Here is a 19,984-nt window from a genome sequence, read left to right on the forward strand (position 1 = left end):
GTGGTTTCTGACACGTTTGAGGAGCTATGAGAAGAGATAATGGCAAGGCTACAATGAATTAGTTATGTGTGCTTAAACAGTACATATCGCAAATGTGCATTTAATAAAGCTATTACAAACCAAATGAATCCCTACTAGGTCTGGCTGTTTCATTTATAGATATCCTGGAGGAATATATTATAGATGAGGACAAAAGGAAATATAAAATGTGCGGCATCTGTTATTTCAAGCATGTTTTATTAGTTATAATGTAGGAGAAAAATGTAAAACCATCAGAACACTTTTATTTCCAAACATAGTAAATACAGGCAAGGCATCCTATTTAGGGTTTATTCATTAAAAACCAAAACAGATGAGGATCTATAATGAAGAAAAATAATCAGAAATCATGGTTTCTGCTTTATTCCCCTTTCCTCTCATCTCCTCTGGGGCAGTTTATTAAAGACCCGAGCTGCCCTTGGATGTTAAATCATTTTTCAGTCAGAAGTAATGGATGTACCAAATGAATGCAAAGGCCGGCAATTCATTACAACAATCACTGTACGAATTATTTTCTACCCGGTTCCGTCTCTCATGCGCCACTCTTCACATTGTTTTTAATGTGTAACAGTGGAACATTAAAAAGTTTGAACCCCTATGTCGATGAATGAAAGTGTAGATATTAGAAATCTGTTTACTTTGCTAGAGGGATGCTGTGCATATCAAGCAGAAAATAGCTCTATGAATATGAATATGAATGAAATGATGAATGAAATCCTCTAATGACAAATGACAGAATGTCAAATTCACATATAGCAGATGGGATGCATTGCAACACACTGCCTGCTGATCATTAGACATCCAGTTTACACATTCTTCCCTCCAAATCTAAAGCAGAAGGGCAGATTGATCGCCAAATTCAAAAAAAAAGAAAAGAGAAAAGGCAATGCTTATAGTTGTAATTTTCCATCTCTGCTTAAAGGCAACTTACTTCTCCTGCCTGTAATTTTCTCATTATCGCCCACTTCCCCTCAACGGCTCCTGTGGCTATTTCCTGTCATCTTTCAGCCTCTGCTCGAGCTCCTGGAACATTTTCTCGTCGACGGGGTCCGTCTGGGTCACCACAGCTTTTCCGCCGTCTGGTTCAAACGCGATGGTCATAACACAGCACATGTCCACCAGCCCTTCCTGACACCTCCTCATCCCGCCGTCCAGCTCACCTCTCCGGGCTGGGTCGCGCTTCAGAGACACCTTTTCCGCCACCGAGAAGCCGAGCAGGCCCGTCAAGACCCCGTCGGACAGCTCCACGTCCAGGTAGCCCGTTCCGTCGGATATCGTGGCGCCGATGCGCCAGCGGCCATTGTTGCTGCTCAGTTTCCCCACCAGGGTCACAATGAAAGCTTTGACTCGGATCTCCGGGGTGTGAGGTCGTGGTTTGGACGCCATCTCCTCGAGCAGGCACAAATACGTAAAAGGTGGAGATGTCAGAGTGAGAGCCGGGGCCGAGCTGTCACTCTCCCGGCCTGTCTGAGCAGATTCCGCACCGTCTGGATCGGAATTCTGCCCCTGAGGAGCGTTGCGCGAGCTCTCAAATTGAAACCTTCCCGTTGCACTTCTTGATGAGTCGCCGGTAAGCGTGTGACTGGAACCTGGAGTGTCTGTTTGGGGGGAAAAGCTATCTCGGTCTGTGCTTGGCCCTTGTGGAACAGAAAACTGATTCGAATCACCGGCCCACCCGGTCTCGACCTCTGCGAGAAAGCGGTCCATTTCGTCATCCATGAAGTCACTCTCGTCAATAGCAGCAACGCCCAACCCATGTGATGGCTGCAACGCCGGTGCAGGGGAAAACGCCGGCTCTGCGGCTGCTTTAATACAGCCATCTCGTTTTTGTGTGGTGGATCCGGAGTTGCCAGGACCAAGCCGAGACCCAGAGTCACTCAAAGAGCGTTGCTCAAACTGAGCAGTGTTGGCTTCTGTTACCCTGTTAGGGTTCCCTGTTATTCTGTCGCTGCTCTGTGGTGTGATTCTGTGACTGCTGACAGATTGCGTGGCAACATTGTTGCCTAGTTGAAAGATGGCACTGTCCAACTCATCCAGAGGAAGATTGTCAAAGTCTTCATCGGGAAAGTCATCCAATGGCATGTTACGACGATCGGAGACCTGCCGTTGGATTGAGAGGTCGGGATCCCCTTGTTCACTGCCGGGGCTCGGACCTCGGACCGGACCACCTCTGGTACTCTGGGCTGAACCACTTCTGTAAGAGCCGGCAGAAGCTTCATTTCTGCAAGAAAACGGCCAAAACAACAGAGTGAAATTAACGTTCATTTAACAATACTGAGCCAGAGGTATTACCCAAACATTTGGTTTTAGTTTGTGTAATTAAAAAAATATTATTTTACACTAGATTCTACAAGATAAAGAAAAAAAGATATAAGATAGGTCTCATTTTACACCAAACTGTAGAGTCTTATTTTGTCTGAAGTTGGTGCAATTTACAATGATATAAAACTAAGTTGTTTTTTAAATGATGTTAAGTAGTGAACATCCTTCCTTTGTGGTTCAAATCAAAATGATCAAATTATGTGGTCATTTAGATTAATTTGTCTCCGAGTGTGCAGGAAATCGGTGATCAATAGACAGCAGAAATTATATATAAAATATGTTTGTCTATAGGAAGCACAATCAGTAAGTGGTAAAAGCTTCACCAAGTGAAAGTGAAAAGATAAATACTGAGATGTTTTCTGAAGATAAGCATTATGCTAAATTTTCAAAATGTCAAGGTATATTTGCTCGGCGGTGAACAGCGAGGATTTTCCGGCATTGAAATGTCAACGCTAACAACCCACCTGGATGAATCGGTTGAGACAAAGCTCCTGATAGAGTAGCTTCTCGAAGACTGAGTGGAGGTCGCACTGAGCCTCCCGTAGCCGCTGTCTGGGACGGTTCCCTCCTGAATCCTCTCCACCTGCTCCTGAGCATCCAGACTGGCCAACAACTCTGCATCATCAATCCCCAGGTCCTCCACTTCCTGGTTTCCTGCAGAGAAAACAGACAGGGCACAACAATGGGATTGTGTTCAATTCGAAAAGCTTAAAATAAGAATTAAGGCTTCCATTTTCCTTTAGAAAACCGGCTACATTTTGCATAAAACCAAAAATTGTTGAAACGCATTTAAATTCACCTTGTAGTGCTGCGCGTTGCGCCTCTCCCGTCTCTTGCTGCTCCTCGGGGAGTCCCAGTGTCCGACACAGCACCTTCCCCTGTCAGAGTGGAAATATGCATCTTAACCCGTATCCATCATTGCACGCTACTGTATGTTTAAATATTTATCTTCGCTTTACAGACTGTTAACAGTATCTGGCCCACAACAACTAGTTTTAACAAAAATATGTATCACAAGGTGACTGATTCAATAGTATTCACAAACAATAAAAACATAATTTAATCTGCTTTCTAGGACAACAAACAAACACAGTGCACCTGGTTATTCCTCTCCACCAGATCCTCCACTTCCCCACCCAGAACCTTGATGTTGGGCGGCCCCAAGAGAAGCATCCCGAGCCTGCAGACCATCTGCCCTTGCAACTGCAGCTTCACTCCAGGTCTGAGGGTTCGAAGAGTCAACAATTCAAACTCAACACTTAAAATATGGCACAAAAATGCTAGCTAAATCACTCTTTTTTTTTCTTTATTTTCAGCAATGTAGCGGCAATATTTTCATTAATTTAAAGTATTCACTCTATATAATTTAGTAAGGTAACATACTGTTTGTTTTTTAAATGGAGATAGTTGCTGGAAAGATGTATTAAAAAAACAACAACAAAAAATAAAGAAAAATAAGACATGGTTTAATGTTTAACAGGTTGATTCTTAACCTTAGAGCGGTGCTGAGTGCGGGCACAGGCCGATACTCCATGGCCTCCAAGCTCTGGACTCCATCTGTCACCTGTTCAACAGAGACGGTGCATTTGAGCAGGAAAGGCCTAACAGCGAAGTCATTGTGCTTCAATCTCCAGACTCATGGACTTGAGAGACTTAAGGTCTCAGAAAAAGTCAAAGAAAAGAAAAAAAAGCCAATGTAACGTTTCCAGGCAACACCAGCAGTATTCTTGAGAAACATTAGAGCAGTGACAAGTGTATTACTTAAAGGTGAAAATTACAGACGGTGCGCGCTTTATATTCAAGCAATTTACTCTTTCATAGGTTCCCTACGATCGGTCCACTCTTATTCAGTTAGGAAGAAAAGCAGAATGCTACATTGTTCTACCCAAGCAAACGCATATAAAGTCTGATTATACAATGTAGCTGTATAGTTGATTGAGCACAATCGTGCACATTGCATTTAAAATGAAAATGACCCTCTAGTCACTCAATGCTCATTTAAGATGCATAAAAGTCTTGCAAGATAATTTTGCTTTAAAACTACTGAGATTGTCTTTTATAACCAAAATAATCGTTCATTCTTTCATACATGAATCTGACCTGCAGCAGTAGCATCCGGGATGGTCGGGCTTCCCAGGGCCTCTGGGTGAACTGTGTGACAGCTGACACCTCATCGTTGGCACAATCTGAGCCCCTCCATTTCTGCATCTGACTGTACGCAGGCTGACTGATGTCCAGTAATGAGTCAACCTAAAACAGAGTGGCACCTTTGATCACGTTGCCTCTACCCGGCATATGAATTTCTTTTCTTTTTAAATAAAAAAATCTAAAAGACAATTTTTACATATTGCACGAGATAATTTCGAGTCATATTTATGAGAAACATCTCAGCTGCTCCCATCTTAAAAGCCATGCAACTCCTTTTCAATGAATTACTCAGTCTCAGGGTTTCCAAATGGAAAACTGAAATTCAGTGATTTGTTATAATATGGATTCTATTGTATTTCAATCCTCTTTACCACACAATAGCATTATTTCTGCTGTGTCAATTTTATTTGTATTGAATAATAATGTTTTGTGCATCATAATAATGGTAATAATTTAGAGTGGAAAAATGGCCATCAACCACATCTGATTCACGATGTAACGCAATCACAAACTTCAATAAGCGTATTATGACCCGTCAGCTCCATTAAACTATGGGGAATATTCTGATCATTTATTTGTTCAATGTAGATTTCCATTTACACATTAACATGATTTTTGTTTATTTTTGTTATAGGTGTTAATTGTATTTTAACCTCCTTCCCACCTGCGTTGTGCTGCAGCTGTATATATTGTCCCCAACAAGCTGTTTAGACCTCTTAGTTTTAGTTAGCGGACAAACTACACCACCCCCCACCACCACCTGAAGTTGCAAACCAACAGGAGGAAATGTACAATCAACAAGCCTGTACCTGGACACAGAAGGTCCCGTTGAGTTCAGTCTTCTGGGCCTGAGCGAGTCCTTCAGGTAGAACAGGGTAGCTTAGGTCCCTGAGGTCTGTCAACAACCACTGGTCCAGCACCTAAAATGTCACATCATGCAGGCACATGAGCGTTTACACTGTCAAGTTCACAGTGAGTGTATTACCCACTGTAACAAATACAGTACAGTGAAACATGCTTTTTAAAACAAATGAATTACTCTGCTGTCAGCATGTGGCCACAGAAACCCGGATTGGTCAGACCAGGAGCAGTTCTTTCACTACACAATCACCCATTTTTGCCAATCACAACTCATTTCCCATCCGATGCAAGCCACACACATGTGGACACAGGCGTATTCATGCATCCTGCTTACCTGTTGGTTGATTTGTTGCTGCGATAGATGACCTGCTCCTCCTCCTTCTTCCTGCAGCCACTCAACACAGGCTTCCAGCCAGGCAAACGGCACCTTTATGTGCCAGGAGGACTGCAGCCAGGCTTGAGTAGAATGCACCACGGCCTGGCCCTCTGGGGCCATCCTCGCCCTTCGTTTGTATTAGACTTAGTGATATTTTCTCCAACGTTACCTGTTATTGTATGACATATCCGTTATTGCTTTTTAACTTGAATCGCTTAACTCTGTTAACGTACTGGTTCAAATGTTAAATGTAATTTAATCTATTGGAATTGCATGGGCTTAAAGGTAGTTTTATGTTATAAAGGATCATCAACTCTCTGTATCAACTTGACACCAAATCTCTCTGTGGTGACCGGAGAGATTGGTTTATAACTGTGTGCTGTTTTTACTGTGTGGTCACGCCTGATGCAGACAGGAATAGCATGCAACACAAAAATAAAAAGATTGACTAATTAATATTCGAACATATCTAAGTCATAGTAGAAGGTACCTGAGAGTCATGGAGGCAGCCTCATCCCGGACTGTTGTGGAAAAAAGCCAAGGCGCCAAAGTTGACCAATGTGGCCGCAACTATGCCTGAGCTCTGAGTCGGTACAACCGTATTAAAGTGAGCAAGCCTATTATATAAAACTACTGTTGTTACACAACTGTGCCTCTCTAGTACTTAGAGAGACAGAACTTAATATATAAGGTTTTCAGATCATCATACCGTATACACAGAAATAACTTGAGCGACATGCACCCGGAAATAGAGATTATAGCTTCATGTTGGAAACGCCTCTGCTCTTGCGATGGACGTCTCCTCTAGCCAATGGCGACTCCCCCCAGTTTGATTTACTCCCCGTTCAACCAATCGGCGCTCTTTAGCTAAATGCGTACATTTCTAGGTTCGGTAGAGAAGGAAGGGAACGAGTGAGGTGTTGCACTGCAGGTTTGTGTTTTGACGATAATTCACAGTGTTTCTATTCCACATGGGTCCTTAATGTAGTTTGAGTACTCCGGTAATTTAAAAATAAATACTTCTTCGGGAATTACTTTGTTCCGTTTTGTGTTTATGGTGCAACGCTGTACAATTAGACGCCCTGGCTAACGTTAGCTCCCCTTGTGCCCATCGGAAATGATGGCAACATGGCGAAATTAGCTAGTCGCTAGCTAGAGTGGTTAGGACTGGTCTTTGTATTGATTAACAGCTAATGTTGCATCAATCTACTCTTGCTAGAGCATTGACACATCACAACGTCTTGCCTACTATGCAACTGGTAAAATGGCTGAAAAGAGCTTACGAACAACCTGTTTTGGGTTAACGTCGGTTCAGACCTAACGTTACACGACGAAGCTCGTAGCTAACCCAGGCTATTTGGCTAGCAACCCAGGTAACGTTAGCTAATGTTAGGTTAGCACACTTCCAAATTCTACAATGACAGCACTTAGAATTACTGCTCATAAATTGTGCTTCAATTCTGGGCTATAAAATACCTAGCACCTTTCTTCTAATAGAACATCCGCAGTTTTTGTCTATTAAGTCTATTCTTGTTTTACGAATTTTACGTTCGCGGTAACACTGTTCGTTCGTTACGGACTGTTTTGCCCAACTGCCGATATCCCCAAAACAATCCAAAAGCATTCTTCTCCACCAAATCAATGTAGCGATACCCTAACTGATCACATCACGATAACGCTGTCCCTTCCAATAAGGTTAGGTTGTAATGCTCAGTGGATTGGTTTTATTAAACCTAGCTGACCTGAAAAATGTGTGAACATGAATATCAATGTGATCTAGGAAATAGATTCCAAATCTAGAAATGGAATAAAATGTGTTATATTATAATTGGTGCCGTTGCTACCTCTGAGACCTTTTTATTCACATTGTATTTCAACTAGCCTCTCCCTCCCCGACAGGTCACAGCAGCTGTTTGGTCCTTGCTTATTTAGTTCCGCCTATCAACACGCCCTTGTTCCTCTTATAAATATCGGTGAGTGCTGCTTTTCCGACAGTTTTTCTCCCCATCTCATCCCATGCTCTTGACTTGCTCTCTAGCTTGAATTTACTTATTTCCTTTTCTTCTTTTCACGATGTTGACAGACCTCCACAGCTCACGGGGGCCAGTTTTCCGCATCCCTCTCTCTGCCGTCGCTGTTGCCTGTTCCCCAGACCGTGTTGCTCATCCCAGCTCCTCCACCCTCAGAAGACCATGGAGACAGAAATTGAGCAGCAAGACGATGCTTCATTCGGCAACACCGAGACAAACGGTATACAACCTGGCTTCTTTACATTTTAGAATCTGTGGTCAGAATGCTCTAGTTTATTGACATTATTTTATAATTATAATTTTATTTTAATCTTTTTTTAATCACATCTGAAATGTGTAGGTCAAGTTCTTTGATTACGATTTTTCACGTGGTATTCCTTTTAGAGTTTGATGTCCGGAAATGTATTTACAATCGTTAATCTGCTATACACATATATATATTTATATTTGTGCGTTTCCTCTCCCAAAATTCTAAATATTTGTCATTCTGAGATTTACACAAGTTATGGTTTTATGGTATGAAAACATAGTTGTTTTTAAGTTCTTCCCTTTTCATTTATTTAATTTGATCTAGTGGAGGGTTGTGTATGCATCGTGTGTTTTATGTCTCCCTCTGCCAGGTAAGCGCCCTGCTGAAGATGGAGATGAGGAGAAATCATTCAAGCGCTCCAGGAACTCTGACGAGATGGTTGAGCTCCGCATCCTCCTGCAGAGCAAAGTAAATAAGTTGGTCTTTCATTTGACAATGAACCTGTATCCCTACCCCATCCCTACTTTTTTAATTATTTTTAATTATTCTGATATTTCTAAATTATTCTAATAATTAATATCTGCCCTTGTATTAAGGCTCTTCAGGTCATTGTAGGGTTTTCATCGTATTTACCAAGATGGTGACTTGCCACTGGTTGTGAGTTTGAGAACTGGTTTAGGCAGAATGAGCATTTTACGGGAATGACTGCTATCCAGGCGTTTTAACAAAGAAACACTTAACATAAAGTTGCAATATTCTAGTTTTTTGTAATGCACTATGTGCTTGTTTATTGCTGCAATATACAAGCCTTGCACTTCAATGGGTACACTCGTGGCTAGTACAGAGGACAAAAATGTCTTTAGTGCATATAACATAGTTATAATGCCATCATGGATTCTATAGAGCCAACAGTTGTTTAAAGAGCTGAAGACAGCTGCCATGCCAATACCGAGGGGGGGGGAGATATCTTTTACCACGTGTCGCTCTGCCGCACTACAGCCAGATATTAAGTGTGATCTGTTTTTTCAGAATGCAGGAGCTGTGATTGGGAAGGCTGGCAAAAACATCAAAGCGCTGCGTACAGACGTGAGTATATTTTATACATATCATACAGCCAGAATTTTTATTCCCCGTTTTTTCCCCCTTCACTGGTGTTCAACCTCACAACATACACAGCATACCCTCTATTTGACAGCAGTTATTTTTTGACAATCATTTAAAGGGGATTACTGTTTAAAATCTTGCTTTGGTAATTGGCAATATTTTATTCTGTGTTCATATGGGGTGTGGTTAGCTCAGGGCTGGATTGATATTAGTTTACTGAAACCATTTGAATGATGAAAATTATGTGATTACCTCAGCTAAACTCGCCACAAAAGCCCAATTTCATGTCGGTTTGCTTTTCCAATCTTGATTATTTAACAACGCCATTGTGGCAACACTGATGCTCTTGTTAATCTAACATTATTGGCACAGTGCGGTGTTCACGAGGTCACCTGACACCCCAGCTAATAAGGCACCCAGACCAATATTAAATCATTCAATGTCATTGCCTCTTTCTCTAGCCCTCGACAATTTGCTCTTTCCCCTCTCTCACTGTCTCTGGTCTATTCCCCAACATTGAACGTATCATGTTCTTAATATGCCATTACCCATTTTCCAATGTCACATTTTCTCCTTTTCTCTCTTTGACAAACCTCTCTGAGAGAATTAAATTTAAGTCACGTTTCAACAGTGTAGAGCCTGTATATTAAAAATGTATTCCTCTTCCCTCTTCCCTCTCCCTTGTTTATTATTTTACTGTTGACTTTTGCCCACTTCCTCCTCTGTTGCCCATGTTCTGGATGGCCCCTCCTGCGCCCGCCCACCTGACACCCTGGTTGGCCCTGTCCATAATCGTGCCCTGTCCCTAAATGGGCGCCTTACTTGATTGACATCTGTGCTCGAATGGCCCTGGCCCCTGCCCATTCCACGCCCAGTACAATGCCAGTGTGTCAGTCCCAGACAGCAGTGGGCCTGAGCGGTATGTCCCTAAGCTCCTCCCTCTCACTGCCTGACTACAGGTCAAACAAACAAGAAGAGATGAAATAATAAATAGTCATCCTGCCTCTGTCAAGTCACTGTATTTTAACCTACCTGTTCTCTTAGTATTTTAGCCTGTCAAAATGCGTTCATGTCCAAATCTGCCTGTAAAAGCCATGTCGAGATCCTGTTATATGCCATTTTTAACGTCACTTCAACATTAAGAGAAAAGTAGGATGGTGTTGTCAGGGTTTTTCCGCAATCTTCCTGTATTTTTCTAAAACTTTGCTTTAATCTCTGCAATAGGTCTGCTTTTTAGTTTGAATTATATTTTCACTGATGATTATCCTTCACTATCTTTGCGTTTTCACCCCCCTGCCCCCCAGAGTGGATATGCTGGTGTTCTTGTTTTCCGTTACTACCTGCTTCTCGCATCATCCCATTCTTTCCTTGAGATACTATACATTTACTGATAGACCCTTTATTGTCCATCCAGTCTGAAGTGCAAAATGCAAGCTAGGACCAAGTGTTGTGTCTGTATGTGTTTTTCCTTTCCTGTCTTCAGTTTCATCTTAATTTTGTTATTGACTACTGAAGCCTTTGAACGTACAGATTATCTCTGTCCCACTCATCCATGCATTCTTTGGCATTACGTTGATTGCTTCTCCATCCCCTTTAAAATAGCGGTGGCAAACTTTTTCATGGTATAATCTGCTCTGTTGCTCTCCCTACCATTCTACTTTCATGTACAAACTTGTGCTTTAGTTCTCTTGATCAGTAAATTCATTGTTTATTTTAATATTTAACTAGGTGGGTGCAAACAACAAAATGATATATATATATGACATTTGTCATAGAATGGAGCATCAAATTTAATGTAATAAGTCGTTATCCAGGTCATTAGTTAAAGATGGCATGCTCTGATATTTTTTTTTTTTAAAGAAGAGAGGATTCATTGGTTCCAGTCTTCCCTAATCCTTCACCAATGTGTTAGGCACTTTATTGGAGGGTTCTTTGTGGTGTGCATCCACCCAGGTATGCTTTAGGACTATAGAGTTCTGTTTTGCACCTTGGTGCTTTTTCCTGCCAGATCCCCCTCAGATTTACCACCCCGCCCCCCCCCCCCCCCCGTCTCGCCCTTTCAGTGGTCACCAAATGCAGTCACTTTTCTTTGGGTCCTGTTTTTATTTTGTCTCTTTTCTCCCTTTCTCGGGAACAATTTTATTTGACCATGACCAAGTTTAGAAAACAAGATCGCAACAGTTGGTATAGCTGTGTTAGTTTTAGTAGTGACTTGGTTCAATGGGTTTCAATTTTTTATGGCATAGAAGGATATGTTATGAATTCTCTAATCTCAAATGTTGTTCCCTTCCTCCATGGGATGTCTTGTGGCAACCCCAACCCTGTCCTCGTTTGTGAATTATGAAGCATCCTGAGCATCAGTGCCGACATCGAGACAGTTGGAGAAATCCTGCTGAAGATTATCCCAACCTTGGAAGAGGTGCTTGCTATTTTATGCCTATTTATATGGACAAGTAACACAAGTTTTGCTATTTTGAGGGAATAACATTGGCCATACGGAAGTACTAACATGCAAAATGTTTTGCTCAGTACCAGCAGTACAATGGTATGGATTTTGACTGTGAGCTGCGCCTCCTGATACATCAGAGCCTCGCTGGCTCAATCATTGGTGTGAAGGGAGCCAAGATCAAGGAGCTCAGAGAGGTATGTTAATGAGATGTGAATCACTTTTTTTTTGTCTGAATTGTGTGAGTAATATATAGCATGGATATTCACACAGCCTTCTGTTGCTGCCAGTCTTGCAGTTGTAACAACCATCATGTTTTCTTGTTAAATTAGTTTGGGGTCGTTATTTGTTTTTCTAACTGTTAATGTCTTCTGGCTCAATCATTTATACCATAGAATTGAAAATTTAATATAAAATCACACTGTAGTGGTTTAATGTGTGAACTGCAAGGTTTTTCTATGGTAGAATGAGCTGCTTTATCATTAAGTACCTCCTTCTCTTTCTGTGAGCATTATTTGTGCTTCTATATGTGTCTCCAGAACACAAAAACCAGCATCAAGCTGTTTCAGGAGTGCTGTCCTCAGTCGACAGATCGTGTTGTGCTGGTTGGTGGTAAAACTGAGAGAGTGGTTGAGTGTATCAAGACCATGCTGGAGCTCATCGCTGAAGTGAGTGCCTTTTACACCGGTGTGGAGTCCTTTTTTGTGATTGTTATACTGTATAACATGTTGAAGAAATGCCACATATGATTATGATTGAAAATACATTTAGTGTTGAAAACGTGGAGGACAATCAAATGGAACACATTGTATTAAGATGCATCAAAACATTTAAGTCAGGTTTTATTTTAGGAATATATATAGTTTATTTCCACAAAAACTGCTCTTGTAAACTGCATTTCAATTTTTTTTTTGCACAGGTCAGTTGATCTCCACTGTGTCTTTGTCTTTCAGGCTCCCATAAAGGGCCGTGCACAGCCCTACGATCCAAACTTCTACGACGAAACGTATGAATATGGTGGTTTCACTGTAATGTTTGAGGAGAGGGGAGGCGGTCGCAGGCTAATGGGAGGGTTCCCCATGCGTGGGGGCAGGTCCAGCGGTGGGGACCGTGGGTTTGACCGAATGCCCTCTAGCAGAGGGGGTCGGGGACCCATGCCTCCCTCCCGCCGGGATTATGATGAGATAAGCCCCCGCCGAGGTCCTCCCCCACCTCCCCACCCGAGTAGGGTTGGTAGGGGGAGCGGGCGAGGGCGCAACATGCCTATGGGACACCCACACAGAGGAGGGTAAGATACAATCACAAATGATCCACAGTTTTTTCTCTCCTACTTTTTATTTAATTTACTAAGGTGCAAACACGAGTCCTAAAAGGTGCGATACTCAATTGAGGTTGTAAATGGAGGTGTAACGAACAATAGTTGATCAGTGATCTGCACTAATCCTCCTCCCCACGGCTCCTCGGGCATGTGAGCTGCGTATTAATTACAGTTTAAGTTTCATGGTAGGGCTGTACAATTAATCAAATTTTAATTGCGATCACGGTTTTGGCTACCACAATTAAATGAGCATGATGATCTGCCATATTGACGTTTGAAGTGCACGCTCTCCTACATATCAAATCAAGCGCTTCCTTGACTAACAGTCAGCCAACCACCAGAGGGAGGATGAGGTGGGAGGAATCATCAGCGGCAGCCTCAAAGAGAGGTTTGGTCTGCAGTGGACTCGGGTGTTAGTAGAAGAGTAGAGAGGGACAACAGAACAAAGAGCAGACTACACAGGGGTGAAAGGAGCAGAAGGCCAGGAAATAGTCCCTCAAAAAGGATCATCCTCCGTCAGTTTTTTGGGAAATCATATGTGCTTTACCCGAACAACTAATAACCATAGCCATACAACTAACTTACCACAGTACAACGACTGCATTAAGGCCAAAGCTAACGTTACACTGAATCTCCTTCAACGGAAGCAGTCCTTTGTTGATTCAAAGAGATGCACTGTCTGATGCAATATTGCCATGAATATAACAATATTGATCCAATTAATCAAGATTGTTTTTTGGCCATAATCATGCAGCCCTACATAATATTAATTTTTTAATGTGAAATACAGTTTTAGGGCCAATTGCTGCAGATTTAGTGAAAATGTGCACGTCGGTATATTTGCATTAATGCTTTGTAGTCACTGATCCCTGTTGGTGTATAGTGTTTTTTCTGTCTATGTAGCTTTCGTACACATTGCGATAAAGCAGGATTCAGAGAGATACAAGCTTGCACGCATTCTTTGCTTCCCTCAACACTGAAATGCTGAGGGACTTAACAATAATGTGTGATGTAGAGATAACCTCTTGAGTCGTAAGTGTTTTATCTCACAAAACTTAATCCCTCTTCAGGTGTTTAGTTTCTAGTCAGGCTCAATTGCTCAACTTTCTTTACATTGTCTAATAAGAGGTTAAACTCCAATATTCTGCATGTAATCCAGTGTTAAACCTGGCATCCCTCTGGAAATATTTATATTCAGTCATCCCATAAATTCTATGTGCTCATCTCTGTATGTGGGTGTGTTTTTTTTCCCCCATCTCCATCCTTCCCACAGAGAAGATCGTTACTATGACTCGTACCGTGGCTCAGATGACCGGTCCAAGTAAGTTTCTATCCCCAAACCTTTGCCCATACCTCCTAACAGCTATACCATGCCATTTTGATGTTCTATGATTTTAGATTACTCAAATATGGAGGTAGTTGCTCTGCAAAAACAATTCAACAAAATCATAATTGAGACCATTGAGTGGGGTTAGGGTTACTACTGTTGTATTTTACCTTTGGTCTTAGTGAGGATCTTTCACTAATGTTAAGCATAATTTAGATTAGCAACCACTTTAATGTACATTTCAAATGTGTATAAATTGAGTTCATTTATGTTCCATATTTTCCTGCATTAATGTTGTATTGTTGCATGCTTTTTAATGTGAGACATTGCGGTGCTTAGTTTAAAAGTGTTTTTGCGCTGCATGCTTTTTCAGCATAACCACCTCTACACTTTACACTTTTATTCAAATATTTTGGAAGACACCCATTTTTAGCAGAAAGCCTCAATTGGCGTGAATGCATATTTAGTCCCTTACACTGTTCCCAATTAACCTTTCCCACTGTGTGGGTAACTACAATAATGTACAACTATCTATTTGAGAGAAAGTATTTGTGGTGGTGTGAAGCTGTCATTGGTCACTTGACTCCTTTGCAAAACGGCGTGCTGACTTGTAATGGGAAATCAGTTGATGATACATATAACTGCATTTAAGAGTTTTCCAAAAAATTCAAAGAAAAGGGTCTTGGACCCCAAAACCATAATGACGATTTCACACAATGTTTCCCCAACCATTATATTTCAGGGGGGCGCCCCGCTTTTTAAAATTTTTCCTTGCACAATCTTGTTCCGCCCAGATGCTCGCACACGTATGTCTGCATGTGCACGTGGCGCTCGCACCAGAGAACCCTAACCCCCCCACCCCCCCTCACTCAGGGTCCGCCCCCTTGAAGTTATAACCCCTGGGGGAAACGCTGTTTCACGGCATTGGTTTGGTGTCAGCTGTCATCTTCCAGAGAAAATCTAATCAAACTGATATAAATATGGCTGATGCGGTTTGTAGAAAAATGTTAGGTGATCTTGTTAAACACATAACCGTGCTAATGAGTTTATTTGATATTTTTGCCAGTATGGCTAATAACACCAATTTGTAATGCAATCCGTGCTCTTTCTTCAGCAAATTAATTTATTTTAACTGTTTCTTTTGGGGAGGGGAGGGGAGGAGAATTGGCAGCCCTTGGCTCTGATCATCACCACCACCACCTGTCACTTCTCTCACCATAACACTGTCAGAGCTGTTCCTGTTACTGTGTGGGAAGATTGCTGAGAGGAAATGTGTTTATACTGTAATCTTGCTCAGCGTGTGTGCAGTTTGACCTAGACCAGAAATTTCCCTTGGAATGTAGTTTTTTCTGTTGTTTTCTAAGCATTTAATTTTTCTTTTTGCCCCACCCCCATTTCCCCCCCCCCCCCCCCCCCCCCCCCCCCCCCCAATCATTTCATCAACAGTGACCGAAGAGGCAGACCGGACCGCTATAGCGATAACATGGTTAGTGACCCTTGCATGCAGTTTTTGGGTGCTAGTATTCTCAGGCTTTCACATGGGTTGTTCCCAGCTCTAGGCAATATGCTGTGATTGTCCCTTGTGCTGTAATGATAATAGTGGTGTATCGACAATGCCACCGTAGCTGGTCACTCGTGCATATGCATGTGCCCACACTCCTGAGTCCTGGCCACGCATTCAAGCTATTTTTGCCACCCCACCAAATGACCGTAATCACCACAGTCAGAGATACCCCATCAAAATGGGGTATATAAATGCCCGCTTCACTATGTACTTTTCATGGCCAGCCTGTTTTTCCAGCAAAGACAGGGAGGATGCTGGGGGTGGGGGTGTCCGTGGTTGGTTGCTAGGCAATAATAAAGCTTTGTTGACTGACTGGAAGGTCTCTCTCTCCTGCTCTCTCACTCTCTGAGAGCTAGCAGGATACTGCCTGCCGTTGCTCAGCAACAGCTTTTTGAATTGCCTGTTGCCCTGGTGACAGCAGCAGTTGAATAGCAGGTGAAAATGGGGGCTGATGGAGATGCAAGGAGAGAAGGGGGGATGCATGCATGCAGGGAGGAAGAGGAGGAGGAGGAGTCGGGCTTATGGAAGAGAGCTGGGTGGCTTTTAGTCAAGTCTACTGCATGGACGGAGCTGCTGTATGATCCATACGTGTATTTTTATAATCCTGTCCGTTCCTCTGGGATGTTTAGGAAGATGAAAAGAAGCGACTACTGTGTGTAACCATTTTGTGTTTCTATCTGCTTTTTGCAGAGTGGAGGAGGATATGGTAAGTACTATGCCTTTTTTCTGTCATATAAATTTGGTTTTTAAGGTTGTCCTTTTGTCTCAGGAGGAGTCTGCACTTTTATTTTTAGTCATTTTTATTTTCATTAAGTAGTGTCAAATTTTAATCTGACTGTTTTTCATAGACTTAATGTGTACAGTGTCAACGTGGCTAGAAGGACATTGCAGCTTTTGGTCCGCAACATATTGCGTTTTTTACTGAAACTTCTGTGGCATGACATTTTACTTGGGGAAATTTTATCTTTTAAATTGTGGTTTACAATAAATGTTTCACATGGAACTAATGGAAACACTTTTAGATCAAAATGTGTAATGAGTTACATGTTTGAATTTAGTATTCAAATGTGTGTTGTTTATACATGTCACAGACACGTTTATATTCAGTTTGCCTGCTTTCTCTCATGCTCAGACAACAGTTCCTCCTGGGATAGCTACCCGTCAGGTGAGTCTTTACATCTATTGATTAGAATAATGGGACATGTTTTGCTGAGCTATGTGTGGTGAGGCTGGGAGCCAAGGGTTGATTTTAAGTTCTCTACTTTCTCTTTTCCTTGTATGCCATTAGGAGGACGTGGCTCCTATAATGACATGGGGGGCCCCGTCATTACCACACAAGTGACGATCCCTAAAGATGTGAGTGTTTGGCTGTAACATAACCTACGAACCTTAAATCGCCACCAAACCGACTATACTCTTGTGTCGATAGCATTCAGTCGGACGGATTAAGAAACGCTTCATTGCCATTTGTGATCATGACATCTGCAGCTCGTTAACCTCTATATAAATTACGTTTAGTCATGTGTTCGTCATAGTCCACTGTTAGTGCAGCATGACCGATATGTTATATTGAATCCCACACATTCACCTCTAGACCTGGACTCTTAGTCTTTCAGTGGAACACAAATCATTTTAATGTTTCCTTATTGTTTCAACTCTTTCAAATTTTCTTGAGCATATCGTGTATTCTATATTGTTATACATAAATTGTCAGTGTTTAAAATGTTTCTGTTTGTGCTTGCTTGTTTCCTCCCACCCCTCCTTATCTTCTCTGTACCCCACCAACAGCTGGCTGGCTCCATCATTGGTAAGGGAGGCCAGCGCATCAAACAGATCCGCCACGAGTCAGGAGCCTCCATCAAAATCGATGAGCCCCTGGAAGGTTCTGAGGACCGAATAATCACCATCACTGGCACCCAGGATCAGATCCAGAATGCACAGTACCTTCTACAGAACAGGCAAGTTCTGACCCTGCCACATGTTTTTACACTGAATTCTGTGTTGATTCGGCATGCTAGTTGTAGTTGAATCATTAATATCATGAAATTGTGCCAACGAAACTGACCAACTTGTATGCTTTGAGTTGAAACCTTTTAAAACCTATGACTCAATCATGGGGCCTCTGGCCTGAGCTCTTTGAATTCAACCAGTCTTGTAAACTCATGCAAGCTGATCTTTTGACGCTTTCTTTACCTCTTTGAACACTCTGAAGCACACGTATAAAGATTCTGTTAAGATTATAAATGTGTAATTATACTAGTTAGGCATAGTTTTTGTTGAGTTATGTATTTATGTTGCCTGCTCTCTCTTCTCACTAACCCCTTCCTTTTTTCCCGTGCAACCTGCAACTAGTTCAAACCTTCCTCTTGCATGAAATGGCTGTGAATGAGTAAGCAATTCATAAGCAAACTCGATAGCATTTTTACTAAAAGGGTCAATGTCATATTTGTCCTTTGAATATGATTGGTAGAAGTTAAAAAAAAAAAAATTAAAAAGAGAACATGTCTTTTTGCCGTCAAAGCCGTTTCACTGTGAAGCAGGGAGTGGATTGATTCTTCCCCTGGCTGCTGCTGTGTGGAAGACTAGTGATTTTGTTGTTTTTAGTTAGATTAACCGACAACAAATCACAGTCTGCCAAATAGCACAGGCTCCTCCTCTTCTGTCTCCCTTGGCAACCAGTAGGCATGTATAATGCACACTACTTCCTTGTTGATACTATCTGAGCTTAGCTCGAATGCTGATACAGCTGTAGACCTGCCGCCGCCGTCTCATGAGTAGTGTAGTGTTGCCATGGTAACTAACCCTGCCTCCCTCTTCCTTCCCTCCCTCTTCAGTGTGCTGCACCTGCTTGGACACAAGGACTAACCACACCCCTCTTTCTCGTTCTCTTCCTCGCTCTGTCAGCCATTTATTTCCCACATCTCTCCCCCCCCCCCCCCCCCTCTTACTTTCTGCCTGCCTGTCTTTTTTTTTTTTTTCGGTCTCACTTCCAGCTCTGCCTCCCCACCCGTTTCCTCCCAAGACGTCCTCCTTCTACAGTTGCATAGCTATATATTTACAGTGTCATTGACTTGTAAATCGTGTATTTTATTATTTTTTTTCCACTCTTTTTATTTCAGTGTGAAGCAGTACTCTGGTCATTTGCTGTAGACCCAGGAGAATCAGATTGAAGCAGACTCAGATTGCCCCCTTCCCTCAACCTTTCTGCCCCTTTTCAACACATCCCCTTCAGACTATTATTCTGGATTGTGGGTGGCTTTTTTGAATTTATTTTTGTATTTTTTAATGAAACCTATGTCCAACATTCCTGTGCATAAAAGAAATGTAGATGTTCCGCATTTTAAGAGTGTGGTCCATTAGTTTATAGCAAACACTTTGCTTTTTTGTTTTTTAACACTCACTATCAAAATATTCTTCGGTCTTCTGACAGACAAAAATAAACATAACCTTAACTTTTTGATGGTTTGAATTTTTATGACTTGTATCGGTATGCTTGTGTGTGCGTGCGCGCGTGTGTGTTTGTGTGCGAGAGCAGACTTGGGTTAAGTGTGCTCTCGCTTGTCTATATTGGTCCCTTCACACAGTTATACGACATAAGCGCTGTGTTCAAACGGCAGAATTTAAGCTACAATTGATTTAATTTTGAACAATTTGTTTTTATTTTAGAGATATGGGAAATGTCATCTTTTACAATGGACTTAAGGATGCTTTAAGTTTCAAACCAGATACAGAAGAATTTGTAAGAATATCCATGGCTTTCAGTGACTCGTCACAAAGGAAAACGTGTAGCTGGAAATTTGTTTTGACATTTTATTCAAGTTTTGACAAACATTGACGTACTTATCTATTTTGTCCCTGCAATTTCCCGTGCTCTACACTTGTTTGCTACCTACCTGGTAGACCTCACATTGTAAAATGAATAAAGATGGTGCCACTTTTTACTGAACCATTTGCATTTTTTTTATCAGAAAACAGTCTAGGTGCCTTTCCATGCATGATACAATTGATTTTTATTTTGTCTTTTATACCAGAACATTTTGAAAACACCTGGCAAAGTTAATGATCACAATATTTTGTAAATAGGAATTACCACACATTGCCAAGGAAGTCAACATATCTTAAAATTAAAGCTAAAATCTGTACAGTGGTCTTCAGTTTTGTTTTAAATATGGATGTATTGAATTAGATTTTTTTTAAAT

General features: G+C 41.7%; 2 protein-coding genes across 6 annotated transcripts; one reads left to right on the forward strand and one right to left on the reverse strand.

The window, feature by feature from the left end:
• Positions 1 to 216: 216 nt before the first annotated feature.
• rmi1 (RMI1, RecQ mediated genome instability 1, homolog (S. cerevisiae)) lies at positions 217 to 6,522 on the reverse strand. Its single transcript, XM_037481475.2, has 9 exons — positions 6,237 to 6,522; positions 5,705 to 5,915; positions 5,319 to 5,429; positions 4,462 to 4,611; positions 3,855 to 3,925; positions 3,460 to 3,583; positions 3,161 to 3,239; positions 2,826 to 3,015; positions 217 to 2,260 (listed from the first exon to the last, which is right to left on the reverse strand). The coding sequence occupies exons 2-9, from the start codon at positions 5,864 to 5,866 to the stop codon at positions 1,027 to 1,029; spliced, it is 2,121 nt and encodes a 706-aa protein (XP_037337372.2). The 5' UTR covers positions 5,867 to 5,915; positions 6,237 to 6,522; the 3' UTR covers positions 217 to 1,026.
• Positions 6,523 to 6,586: 64 nt separating this feature from the next.
• Positions 6,587 to 19,731, forward strand: hnrnpk (heterogeneous nuclear ribonucleoprotein K). 5 transcript variants are annotated; one of them, XM_037481477.2, is made up of 17 exons: positions 6,587 to 6,677; positions 7,646 to 7,719; positions 7,830 to 7,996; positions 8,397 to 8,494; positions 9,056 to 9,112; positions 10,006 to 10,049; positions 11,477 to 11,549; positions 11,660 to 11,773; positions 12,116 to 12,244; positions 12,530 to 12,864; positions 14,168 to 14,215; positions 15,668 to 15,707; positions 16,476 to 16,491; positions 16,918 to 16,950; positions 17,074 to 17,141; positions 17,574 to 17,743; positions 18,620 to 19,731. In XM_037481477.2, the coding sequence occupies exons 3-17, from the start codon at positions 7,939 to 7,941 to the stop codon at positions 18,648 to 18,650; spliced, it is 1,314 nt and encodes a 437-aa protein (XP_037337374.1). In that variant the 5' UTR covers positions 6,587 to 6,677; positions 7,646 to 7,719; positions 7,830 to 7,938; the 3' UTR covers positions 18,651 to 19,731. The 5 variants fall into 5 exon arrangements, with proteins under 5 accessions (XP_037337374.1, XP_037337373.1, XP_037337376.1 ...); XM_037481476.2 differs by having other exon boundaries at positions 18,905 to 19,731; XM_037481479.2 differs by having other exon boundaries at positions 11,666 to 11,773; positions 18,905 to 19,731.
• The last annotated feature ends 253 nt before the right edge of the window (positions 19,732 to 19,984 follow it).

This window comes from Pungitius pungitius, chromosome 5 (assembly GCF_949316345.1).
Source record: "Pungitius pungitius chromosome 5, fPunPun2.1, whole genome shotgun sequence".
Taxonomy (NCBI): domain Eukaryota; kingdom Metazoa; phylum Chordata; class Actinopteri; order Perciformes; family Gasterosteidae; genus Pungitius; species Pungitius pungitius.